At 34.1% G+C, this 12,928-nt stretch overlaps 1 protein-coding gene across 2 annotated transcripts in view; it reads right to left on the reverse strand.

The window, feature by feature from the left end:
• LOC150104209 (nardilysin-like) overlaps positions 1 to 12,928 on the reverse strand; it is a 561,456-nt gene that overhangs the window by 35,969 nt on the left and 512,559 nt on the right. For both annotated transcript variants that reach the window (XM_090396835.1, XM_090396833.1), the window contains exon 30: positions 8,508 to 8,769. In XM_090396835.1, coding sequence (XP_090252961.1) covers positions 8,557 to 8,769 — 213 coding nt within the window. In that variant the 3' untranslated portion in view covers positions 8,508 to 8,556. The remainder of the gene's footprint in view (positions 1 to 8,507; positions 8,770 to 12,928) is intronic.

Below are 12,928 nucleotides of genomic sequence, written 5' to 3' on the forward strand. Positions count from 1 at the left end.
TTGTCCAAGTATATAGTCAATTTGATTTCTGTGTTGTCCTTCAGGTGATACCCATGTGTACAATCTTCTTTTGTGCTGTTTAAAGCAGGTGTTAGCAACAAACAAAGAATTCTCTGCACAAAATTCAACTAGTCTCTTCCCTGCAGTGTTACGAATACCTAAACCAAAACCAACTGTTATTCCTTGTTCCTCGATCTCTCCCACTTTTGCATTCCAATCTCCAATAAGTAGCCATAAATCTCGCTTTGGTGCTGCATCTATCACTTCTTGTAACTTGCCATAAAATTCTTCAATGTCTTCTGATGCCTCTGTAGTAGGCGCATAAACCTGAATGATGGTCATATTCATTGGATGTCCAGTCACTCTGAGGGAAATGATTCTGTCACTCACTGGATTATAACCCAACACATACCTAGCCATCTTTTTCCTGAGTAAGAAAGATACTCCATTTTTTCAACTTGTCTCACGTCCTGAGTAATACACCATATAGTCCCCCTGACTGAAAATTCATGCCCATTTCTGTCCATCTAAGTTCACTTATTTCCAATATATCCAGCTTCTTGTGCTTCATTTCCATCTTAATTATTTCCAGCTTACCTTGGTTCATACTTCTAACATTCCAAATTCCAATCCCGTGGTTTTTTTGTGAAACAGGGAGCCTCCCTTTTCCAACCAGCAACATCCGTTCGGGTTTGGTAACAGATGTTGTGGAAGAATAGAGGGCTTCCACAATTGCATGTCTTCAGGCCCAGGGGTCTCACCATCCAGCACCATATCGTACTTTCTCATTTTTGGCATGTTCATGGAATGTTCTTGGAAAGGTACAGAGGTGGTTTGCCATTGACTTCTTCTGGAATATTTTTCGACTTTCCAGTCTAGATCCACACTGTTCTGTGAAAATGGGGGCACCTCTGGAAGGATGTGACTCTTCGCCACGCAGTGCGGTCTTGGTAAAGAAGAGGCTAGGTCTCTGTAATAGAGATGTATTGTGCATAACTTTACACTGGAATAATTCCCTAAAATACACCTAAATTCAATATCACCATAATTGAAGATCGGTACTATCAACATAAGAAGCCTGAATGGCAAAGAAATGGAGCTAGCTGAGGAATTAGATAAGTACCAGATCGACATAATAGGGGTGACTGAAACAAAAAAGACCAAAACTGGTTATCTATTTCTGAGCAATAAATACAAAATGTTATATTCAGGCAATGACAATCAAGGGAAAGGAGTAGCCATAGTATTCAACACTAAATACGGGGCTAATCTTCTTGAATGGGGCAATTTCAAGCAGTGATGTGGGCAAATATTAGAATGGGGAACTGGACAAGAGACTTATTTGTGCCTATGGCCACACAGAAGGTTCTCCTAAGGTAGAAGTGGAGGAATTTTTTGAGACTTTAGAAAAAGCAACTGACACAATGAAAAATTGATCCTTGTTGAGGATCTAAATAGCAGAGTAGGAAATGATTGTCAGACATCCAAAAATATTTTGGGAAAATTTGGAGAAAAGAGCAAAGCTAATAATAATGGCAAATACTTGTTGGATTTCTGCTCAGGACATGGACTGGTTATTACTAACACCATGTTCCAACATAAAAATGTGCACAAATTCACATGGAGAGAAGAAGCAAGGAATAAGAAAAGTATCATTGACTATATTACTGTTGATAGTGATGTTTTCCCACTGGTGCATGACATTAGAGTGTACAGAGGATTTGAAATTGGAAGTGATCACCACTTAGTCTTAAGCAAGATAAAATTGAGTTTCATATTGAAAAGAAGAACATGTAAGAAAGTTTTAAAACAAATAAAAGTTGAGCAGCTCTCAGATGTGAACTAAAATATACAACCATTATTCAAAAAAAAAAAATGAAAGAGTTTGAGAACAGGAATTAAACCTTGGAGATTCAGTGGCAAGCTCTGAAGAAAACATTGATTGATTCTGCCAGAGAGGCACGTGGTGAGGTTGTCTGCAAGGATAGAAAAATGAGAACTCCCTGTGGACAAAGGAAGTTAAAGAGACAGTGAAGGAAAAGAAGAAAGTATATCAAACGTTCCTGGCAAATAAGTCAGCTTGTGCTCTTAGAGAATACAGAGACAAATGTAAGAAAGCTAAACACTGTGTAAAACTAGCTAAACAAAAGTCAGGAAGACTTTGATAAGAACATAGAAAATAAATATCAAGAAGGTGGCAAGATATTCTGGAGCTAGTTGAAGAAGCTCAGAAATGGAGGAAAGAGTGCTGTAAAAGGAATTAGAGATGATAAAGGTGATATGAAAACTGGAAAAAAAGATATCCTTGAAGTATGGAGTAATTACTTCGAAAATGCAAAATGAAACTAGCAGTGATAAAAAACACTGACCAGGCATGCAATCAGGAAGACATATCCATTCTTGAAGTAGAAAAAGCCATCAAAAGTCTGAAATGTGGAAAGGCAGCTGGAGTAGATGATATTAGACCAGAAATGCTCAAGTATGGAGGTGTATTTACAGTCGTTACAGTAATTACAGTCGCTGCACTGCATAATTCAGAGGGTCTGCACAGAAGAATGAATTCCAGATGATTGGAGAAGAGCTCTTATAGTACCCATATTATAAAAAGGGAAATAAAACTGAATGTGAGAATTACAGAGGTATTTCTCTACTGAGTGTTCCTGGTAACATTTATGCCAGTATGCTTGAGAAACGGTTCAGAAGGATTGTGGAAGAGAAGCTTGGTGAGGAACATGCTGGATTCAGGCCAAATAGAGGCTGTCAGGATCAGATATTCACTTTATGACAAATAGTTGAGAAATCATGGGAATATAACAAAGATCTGGATTTAAGTTTTGCAGATCTGGAAAAAGCATATGACAAGAAGCCAAGAGAGAAGCTATTCAAAACGCTACAGTTGTATGGTGTCAACGGGGCATTATATCAAACAATATTCTGTCTTTATTTGAGTTGTAAGTCAGCAGTTAGAATTGAAAGAAGTACAGGGAGATGGTTTAATGTTAAATCTGGTGTCAGACAAGGATGTACATTATCACCTCTGTTATTCATTATCTATATGGATTACATTATGAAGGAAAGTGGTATTAAACCTGATATCAAAATTGGAGATGTTAATGTCAGCTTCTTGCTTTATGCAGATGTTTTACTTCTAAATTCCCTAACTAAATTGAATAACTGTTGTGAGAGATATGGTATGAAGGTCAGCAATAACAAGGCAAAGATAATGAAAATAGGCAGAAGCATTTGAAAATATCAGCTGCATTGTGAATGGAGAACCTATAGAACAAGTAAAACATTTCAGCTACTTAGGCACGATTTTTAGTGAAGATGGTAAATTAAATATGGAAATAGACAACAGAATCAACAAAGCTGGTATGGTAGGAAGTCAAATGAATAAATTTATATGGAATAAGAGAGAAATTAGTCAAAACACTGAATTAGCTGTATACAAGACAGTGTTCAAACCAATTTTAACTTATGGATCTGAGAGCTGGGTCAGAAGTAAAAAGTCACTTAAACAGAATGGGCAAGGAAAGATTAGCCAAACATGTTCTCTGCCAGATTGGTATGAAAAAGACCCAGAGGAAGACCAAGATATAGGTGGATTGATATGGTTAAAAGTGCCTTAGAAGATAGATATATAAATATAAGATCTGACAATGTTGTAGCTTTGACAGGTAACAGATTGATTTGGCAGAAAATTGTAGGTAGGAAGTTAATGATGATGTAAATTTTTCATGTAGTACTATCATATCCCGTACACTCCTTGAGGGTAAATGTCAGGAATTTGATGATGATGATAATTCCCTGTAAAGAAAATTATCCCTTACCCCCCCATGCTTTATTATAAAGGGTCATAAATATCAAATTTGATGTAATTACATGTATGATTTTTGTCCTACATATGCTATTCTTTCTTTTACTCACTATATGTTGTCTGGTTCAAGGATATATTGCTCTTCTGAAATTAGTAATTTTTATCTGTTTTATTGTATTATTTTCTTAGAATAATTAGTTTTATAGTAATATATAGTAGTATAGTAATATTATATTAATATAATATTATTTTATTGATTTAATTTATATTCAGTTAATATTATTATTACTGTAATATTACTGCTAATTTTCATGTCTTTATAGTATTTGATATATTTTTCTGATATTTTGTTGGAATACCATTACTATTAAAGTAATACTGAAAATGGCATCAATAGAGCAGCACTAAAGAGGAAGCCAGTGAAATTGTTAACAAGATGGCTTGCTCTAGTGAATAGAATCATGCCATTTCAGAAACTAACGAAGATATTAAGTATGAATTAACTTTGGAAATATCTAGACTAAAGCAAATAGTATAAACAAGAGCATGCAGCTTCCCATTGGTGAATCCAAATTTGAAGACCTATGTTTAGCTGAATTAAACTGACATTCCATTCCTTTATCCAAATCCTGTGTAGCCACCACATCATCTTTACTATTAATAACCCTTCCCAGCTTCACATTATCTGTAAACAATTGAATTTCCTTATGCACACTGCAATTTACTTATAATTTCATTGACATAAAGGTTGAACAGTAGACAAGTAGGGTAGTACAGTAATGAGCCCTGCAGTACACTATATTTGACTACTACTAGCTTCCTTGAAACCACTCCCTCGATCACAATTCTTTGGTATTTATCACAGCAAGTAGTTAGCTTATCATAGCATCCTGTCAGTTGCCTTTGCAAAATCCAAAAAATGGTAGTATATGCTTTTCTCTCATCAACAGTTCTTGTTACTTTATTACGAACGGCAAGAATGCCTCTTAAGAAATCTATGCTAGCCTGCACATATGCCATTGATGAATTTTGTGTATGATCTGTCACAAACTTCTCCAAAATCTTAACAACAGAATACAAATTGATCTATAGTTCGACACCTACATTCTATTATTACTCTTATGCAATGACACTATCTTACCTTCTTTTCATCTTTGGGCACCATTCTTGTAGCCATGTTTTCGTACATTGGAAAGCCAAGTCAAGTAGAGCTGTCAGTTCCTTAGCACATTCTTAAAACATGGTGCAAAATCCAGAGTATTTGTATTCAAAACAAATTCTTCTCATGCATTTCTGAGCCTTGATCTGTCCATATCCTTCTAATAATAAAACCTAATTTTCCAGGATTATTGAAATACTCCATTTCATTTCAATAAAGAATGGAGTATTTCAATAAAGATCACTTTATTGAAATACTCCAATAAAGTGATCATTCCACAACCACTATATCATCCAAGTAGGTTACTTGACCTCGATTTTCATATAACAATGTTATTATTCTTCAATCATTTCTCCTAATGGCCACATAATGAAAGAAGTTCTTAGGTTTTCCTTTGCTCACAGGACTAATCGTTTTTTTTTCTTATTCCATTTTGTCTTCCTTACTATGCTAGTCATTAGTCACTGTCTTCAGTCTTATATTCCTCATGCAACTGCTCTCTATGGTTCTCTTTATACTTTTTCCATTTACAGTTCCTGTTTGATTTCATTAGTTATCCACTTTAAACCAAAACATTTCATCTTTTTCACTAGACGTATTCATTGAAGAATTGGAAGAGAGATATATATATCACAAATGCATGAGAAATAGTGAAGAAATATTTATTTCCATTGCTGCTAATAAATATTTCTTTATTAGTTCCTATGCATTGGTGACATTTCTACCTTCTAGTTCTTCCATCCATGGAACTGCCCCAAGCTGATTTATAAAGACTTATTATAAATCTGCTTGAGACAGTTCCATGGATGAAATATCATCCAATTTTTTACCAAAGTCTTTGCATGACTTTTTTTTGTTTATCAACTTTTAAGCATAACTTGGCTTTCTTACATTTTCCTCTGTATTCTCTCAGGATACAGAGAGAATGCTACCTTAGTTTGCTAGGAGCTTATGACATGTTTCTGCTTTTCCAGGACTACTTCATCAGCTTTTTGAAATTCACTGTGAAATTCACGTTTTTCTGCCACATCACTTCACTCAGTGAATCAGTGTTGCTTCTGTAGTCTGATAGTGAGTACAAGGTTTAGTTCCTGTTTTCAAACAGTTCTTTTTGTATTGCTGCTGATACACAACTCGTCTTTTATGTTATATTTAATAAGTAACAAAGTTCACTAAGAAATATTAAAAACAAACCGTGATAAGATATCCAACATTTATCAAATGTATTAATAAACGCTAATCTAAATCATTCATTGTCTGTTCATAATGAGACATGAAGAACATGCTAAATAAAATAAAAAAAAGTTAGGCATGTTTATTATATAAAATTATTGAATATTGTAATCTAAATGTACTGTACCCGCATGTCACACCTCACTGTTAATAAAAGGTGTTGATGATATGCCATATACTGTTGCATACCTTCCTGCATACCAATAGGGCTAATTAAATATGGAGAGAAGAACTAGGGGAAACTATCATCACATCATCAAATTCCTGACATGTATCCTCAAGAGGTGTACAGGATATGATAGTACTACATGAAAAATTTACATTGTTACTAACTTCCTATCTACAATTTTCTTCCAAATCAATCAGTTACCTCTCAAGACTCCAATATTATCAGATCTTATATTTCTATCTTCTAAGATAGAAATTAAGATCTGATCTAAGGCACTTTTTACCATATCAATCCACCTATAGCTGAGTCTTTTCCATGCCAACACTTGTTTTGCTAATCTTTCCTCTCCCATTCTGTTTACATGACCATACTACCTGAGATAGCTCTGCTAACACATTCCTGGATGCTAATAATGTCAAGTTCTTTTCTAATATCCTCGTCTTTAATATGATACTGCCATTGAACAGATGCCATCTGTTCATGGCCCTATTCTTTCTCAGGACTCATATCTGCAGTCTTTAGTCTTTGATCAAGTGTTTTATTTCTAACCCAGCTCTCAGATCCAAAAGTTAAAATTGGTTTGAACACCGTCTTGTATACAGTTAATTTAGTGTTTTGAATAATTTATCTCTTATTCCATAAATTTATTCAGTTGACTTCCTACATACCAGCTTTGTTGATTCTGTTGTCTATTTCTATATTGAATTTACTAAAAATCATGCCTAAGTAGCCAAAATGTTTTTCTTGTTCTATAAGTTCTCCATTCACAATGCATTGATATTTTCAATGTTTCTGCCTATTTTCATTGTCTTTGTCTTTTTAATGCTGAACTTCATGCCATATCTATTACAACAGTTATTCAATGTATTCAATGGAATCTTGCAGAGGATTTATTTAGAAGTATAGCATTATCCATGTAAAGCAAAGAGCTGACATTAACATCTCAAATTTTGATATCAGGTTTAATACCACTTTCCTTCATAATGTGATCCATATAGATAATGAATAACAGAGGGGATTATGTACAACCTTGTCTCACACCAGATTTAACATTAAACCATCTACCTGTACTTCCTTCAATTCTAAATGCTGACTTACAACTCAAATAAAGACTAAGTATTGCTTGATATAATGCCCCACTGACACCAAAGAACTGTAGCATTTTGAATAGCTTTTCTCTTGGCACCTTGTCATATGCTTTTTTTCAGATCTACAAAACTTAAATACAGATCTTTATTTTATTCCCATGATTTCTCAACTGTTTGTCATAAAGTGAAAATCTGATCCTGACAGCCTCTATTTGCCCTGAATCCAGCTTGTTCTTCACCAAGCTTCTCTTCCACAATCCTTCTCAACTTTAATAATGTACAGCCAGTGAAGACAAGGATGCAATTACCTTGAGAACAAGGACAATCACATGTATTGAGGGCAACAGTGGTGTTTTCTGTGTCAATTTCAAATTATTATACTTAAATTTCTAAAGATCTTTTCCATCTATAGCACTGAAATAGACTTGTAAATGCACTCTCATAATGTGTTAGACTCAATGGTCTATCTTGGTTAAGTAATTTGGCTTCATGCAGTATAAATCTAATTAAGGCTCTAATAGGATAATTAATCCTATTTACATAGTTTACTCTACTAAAGCATGCATTTTTGGGCCTGTTTGTCTGTTTTGCAGAATGAAGAACCCATATTTCCTAACCACAGAGTATTGACAATGCCCTTTGGTCCATCTTATGTACAAATTACATCCATGATGCAAAGAACATTCATAAAAGTTCTTTGCATCATGGATGTAATTTGAACATAAGATGGACCAAAGGGCATTCTCAATACCAATATCTATCATGAACATTTTCTTTTTCTCTGGATTCATGATAGATATTGGTCCTGAAGAAAATGCAGCAAAAATAGGTATTTCTTCTTCCAACCAAAATTCTTATGTTCACATAATCATACTTCCCCATTACTAAGTATGCACTTGGTTAAAGAACATAGAAGAAAAGGATAATAACATAGTAACAGGTTGCTCATATGATGGCATTCAGTATTTGTTGATATCTAAATTTTTAATGTTATTACCATATTATACATACATAATAAAAAATAATTCTTATGGTACTTGCCTGAGTGAAATTCATCTTTTTTTTTTTTTAATTAGTGAATGCACCATCATTACGATATAACTTTATGAAAAGGATAACATAATAGTTGATTCTTAAAAGCATGTATGTTAGTTATATATGAATCAACTCTGTCATGATTTGCTGGTACTAAAAAGTTCAATGTAAATTCTTTTTCATCTTCAACAAATGGATTATCATTTTCCACACTAGGAGTAGAAAGTGGATGGCAATCTTGCATTGCTATATTTCCATTTCCAACAACCTGGAATATAAAATTAACATGAGCACATAGATATGTAATATTCATAGCTGAGTTCTGAATTTAGTCTTATAATGCACTACAGTGGTAATGTTAAGATAACTACAGGAAAATTATTATAGCATGATGATGAATGACATTAGCTCTTTTGTATAATAAAAATTCTCTCTCCCCCCCCTATTCTAGTGAATAACTAAAACAAAAGAACATACAAAACTTAAGAATATAACAAATTTTGGCTATTATAATTATTTAAAATAAAAAAAATATATTAAATTATTAATACATATGTTTTAAAAATAAAACATTTAAAGCAAACAAATGAATTCAGCACTGTACTATAAAACATAAAACTTTGCATTACAGTATGAATGGAGACAAGATATGTATGAATGCAAATCTTTTTCACTAAAAATTTTTGTAAAACATCAATTGCCATCATCAAATTCCTGATATGTACCCTCAGAGGATGCACAGGATATTATGATGATTGACAGTTTCCTCCACATTAATATGCTACCTGTCTGGACTCCAATACTGTCAATCTTATCTTTTAGTCTTCTAAGGCACTTCTTACTCTATTAGCCAACCTAGATTTTGGTGATCTCTGTTCCTTTTTCTTACCATCCTAGCAAAAAAATACTGGTTTTCCTAAACTGTTTTCTTCCATTCTGTTTAAGCAGCCATACCATGACTGAATGCCAGGTGTCAAGTTCTTTCCTAATATCCTAATTTTTAATACTTTATATTGTCTCTGAACTTCTAGTTCATGTTGCTCCTTTTGATATAATGAGATCAGTCAAGCTCTTATATTATGGACCACCCTTAGACCACGACATGCCTTTTGACTGCAACTTTGTTTTAATTAAAAATTAAAATAAAAATTTTATGAAGTAATCATATATATTGCCTACCTTTGTTATGCTTTTGGCAATAATGATCTGTTAAATTTGACATGGAGATTGCAGATGGTGATGAAAGAATATGTTATTAATGATAGGTAAAATAGTAAGATGGGGCTCCATTAATTTTTAAAATTTAAAAAATAAATAATGTGATATTATTGGTAAATACACTATAAAACTTGTAAAATTTAAAATGAAATATTAAAAGATTAAAAACTGTAAAGGATAAAGCAAGGGGGGGAGGGAGAGGAATGTAAAACAAAAAATATATAAATATATGATGAAGATGAAATCGATTTATGTGGTTGGGTTTAGCTGTTTTGGGTTGTTGGAGAGCTGTTAAACCTTAGACAACGTACATTCACCTTACATTATATTTTATGGGAATGGATATAGTCTGCCTGGCTTGCCATTAATTTGGCTAATGGCAAAAATTTGCACTGCATTTTAGCCAAACTCCTTAAATGATGGCCACTGGAATCAGACAATCTGATCAATTCTTCTTACAACTGCACTTTTTTTTTTCTTGAAAAAATAACAGACAAATTAACAAGTACCACATGCTTGATAGCACAAAAAAGCTTGCATCAGTGGTCTCTCTTTGCCCAACAATAAGATCATAAGTGAACACATTTCCAACTGATACAAATTAAGTGGATATTGAATCCAACATTATTTCAAAGCCAAATATAGAAACTATAAAAGTTTCGGCAGATCCAAGCATAAGCAACCTTTCAGGACAGGGCAACTCGTGGTAAAGGTGGAGTAAATTCTGATCACTTTCCTTAGTATTCTCCATAATGCAAAGCACATCTTCTTGCGGACATGTATGATGCTATGCATTATGGGAACAGGTTACTACCCAGACCGGATTCAACCTTTGTTGAGGTCTCGTCAGCGAGAGCCAGACCCAGATGTAAAATACCCAGGTTGAAGTGATGCAGAAGTCATACTTTCCCATACGGAAAGTTGCTTACACTTGGATCTGCTGAAACTTTTATAGTTTCTATATTCGGCACGAAACTCTTGTAGTTTCTATATTGAAATAATGTTTGAATTCAATATCCACTTAATTTGTATAATTTTGCATTGCCGAAGTGAAGCCTTTTGGCTCTTTATTTCAGTAATTCTTGGTACCTTTTAAGGTGTGACCTTTTGGCAACTCGTATGACTTCTGCATCACTTCAACCTGGGTATTTTACATCTCGGTCTGGCTCCCACTGATGACATCTCAACAAAGGTCAAAACCAGTCTGGTTAGTGACCCCCCCCCTTCCCATAATACATAGCATCATACATGTCTGCAAGGAGATGTGCTTTGCATTATGGAGAATACTAAGGAAAGTGATCAGAACTTACTCCACCTTTACCACGTGTTGCCCATGTCCTGAAAGGTTGCTTACGCTTGGATCCACTGAAACTTTTATAATTTCTATATTCGACATGAAACTCTTGTAGTTTCAATATATATTCAGCTTTGAAATAATTTTGGATTCAATATCCACTTATATTTGTATAATTTTGCATTGCCGAAGTGAAGCCTTTTGGCTCTTTATTTCAGTAATTCTTGGTACCTTTTAAGATGTGACACCTTTTGGCAACTCGTATGGGAAGGTATGACTTCTGCATCACTTCAACCTGGGTATTTTACATCTAGGTCTGGCTCCCACTGACGAGACCTCAACAAAGGTCGAAACCAGTCTGGTTATTGACCCTCCCCTTCCCATAATGCATAGCATCATACATGTCTGCAAGGAGATGTGCTTTGCATTATGGAGAAAACTAAGGAAAGTGATCAGAACTTACTCCACCTTTACCACAAGTTGCCCCTGTCCTGAAAGGTTGCTTATGCTTGGATCCACTGAAACTTTTATAATTTCTATATTCGACATGAAACTCTTGTAGTTTCAATATATATTCAGCTTTGAAATAATATTGGATTCAATATCCACTTAATTTGTATAATTTTGCATTGCCGAAGTGAAGCCTTTTGGCTCTTTATTTCAGTACATTTCCAACTATTGCTGAATGAAAACTGAAACCAGTATACTGAAGGTTTTAACTTTGAAGTCACTAACAAACACATACCAACTAATAATAATGCTAACAATATTAGATTCAATGCTACAATTCTCTCATCATCTCTCTCTCCAAAAAATCAATATCACAAACTCAGAAAGGAGAGCACTTTTGAATTTGAGAAAGAACAAGGAAATTATCAGCCTCAAGGCAAATGTGCAATGCTACAGTTACCACAGACATAGCTGACTACAAGTTAAAGATTTTGCTACTTCTTTCAGATTGTTACTCATACACATCCCCAGTGATCCTACTTGGGCTAATCATGAAAAGACTAATGAACTCTTGCAAAACATACCTTGCCATGCAATTTAAAGAAAAAACTAAAATTCATGCATCCTTTAACTCCAATTACATGGGGATTCCATAAATTCATAAGGCTGGTACATTATCAGCTTACAACTGATAGTAAATGGAATAAGTTTATCTACCTGCCTGTCTACCTTTCCACTTTGTTAAAGAACCATATCCAACATTCAGACTACACCAAGCACTCTCTACATTTTGCCCAGAAACTACCTGACATTTCCATCACATCATCAGCCATCCTTGCTAGTATAGATACCATTGCATTATTCATTAATGTCCATGTAAATGAAATTGCAGAGCTCAATGATCTGTTCCTCTTGATGATGTCATTAAACTATTTAAACATTACCTTCAGCTCAAATTATTTTAAATGAACAACCAAATTTTTAAACGGCTTTTTTGGCCTCACCATAGGAATTTGTCTTCATCATTTTGAAAAAAAAATTTTTAAATGTCAGCCGACCCAACAACTTCAGTCTAGCGGAGGTATTTCAATGATATCTTATCTAGAAACCAGTGTTGTTGATTTAAACACCAGTTAAAACTGTATTTAAAAAAATTTATTTTGGAAATAGAAAGTGAAGAAAGTTTACCCTTTCTAGACATTTTAATCACAAAAAATGAGTTAATGGTTTTACATGAAGTCTACTGCAAGCCAACTCATGCTGGATGACTTTTGTTACTACTATTCGTCTTCTGTGCAATACCTTTCACAAAAAAAAAATGGGCATCACTCATATGCTTAAAAAATGTGCTACTTTCGTCATAAGAAATGAGGAGATTAATGAAGAAAACTACAAATTCGACTCCATTAACTAAACTGGTATCCAAAAACCAGTTTTTGCTAATCATACTTTGTGGCAAACTCTT

The sequence above is a fragment of the Typopeltis vanoorti genome, chromosome 8, assembly GCF_054136105.1.
Source record: "Typopeltis vanoorti isolate ZY-2024b chromosome 8, IOZ_Tvanoo_1.0, whole genome shotgun sequence".
NCBI classification, from domain to species: domain Eukaryota; kingdom Metazoa; phylum Arthropoda; class Arachnida; order Uropygi; family Thelyphonidae; genus Typopeltis; species Typopeltis vanoorti.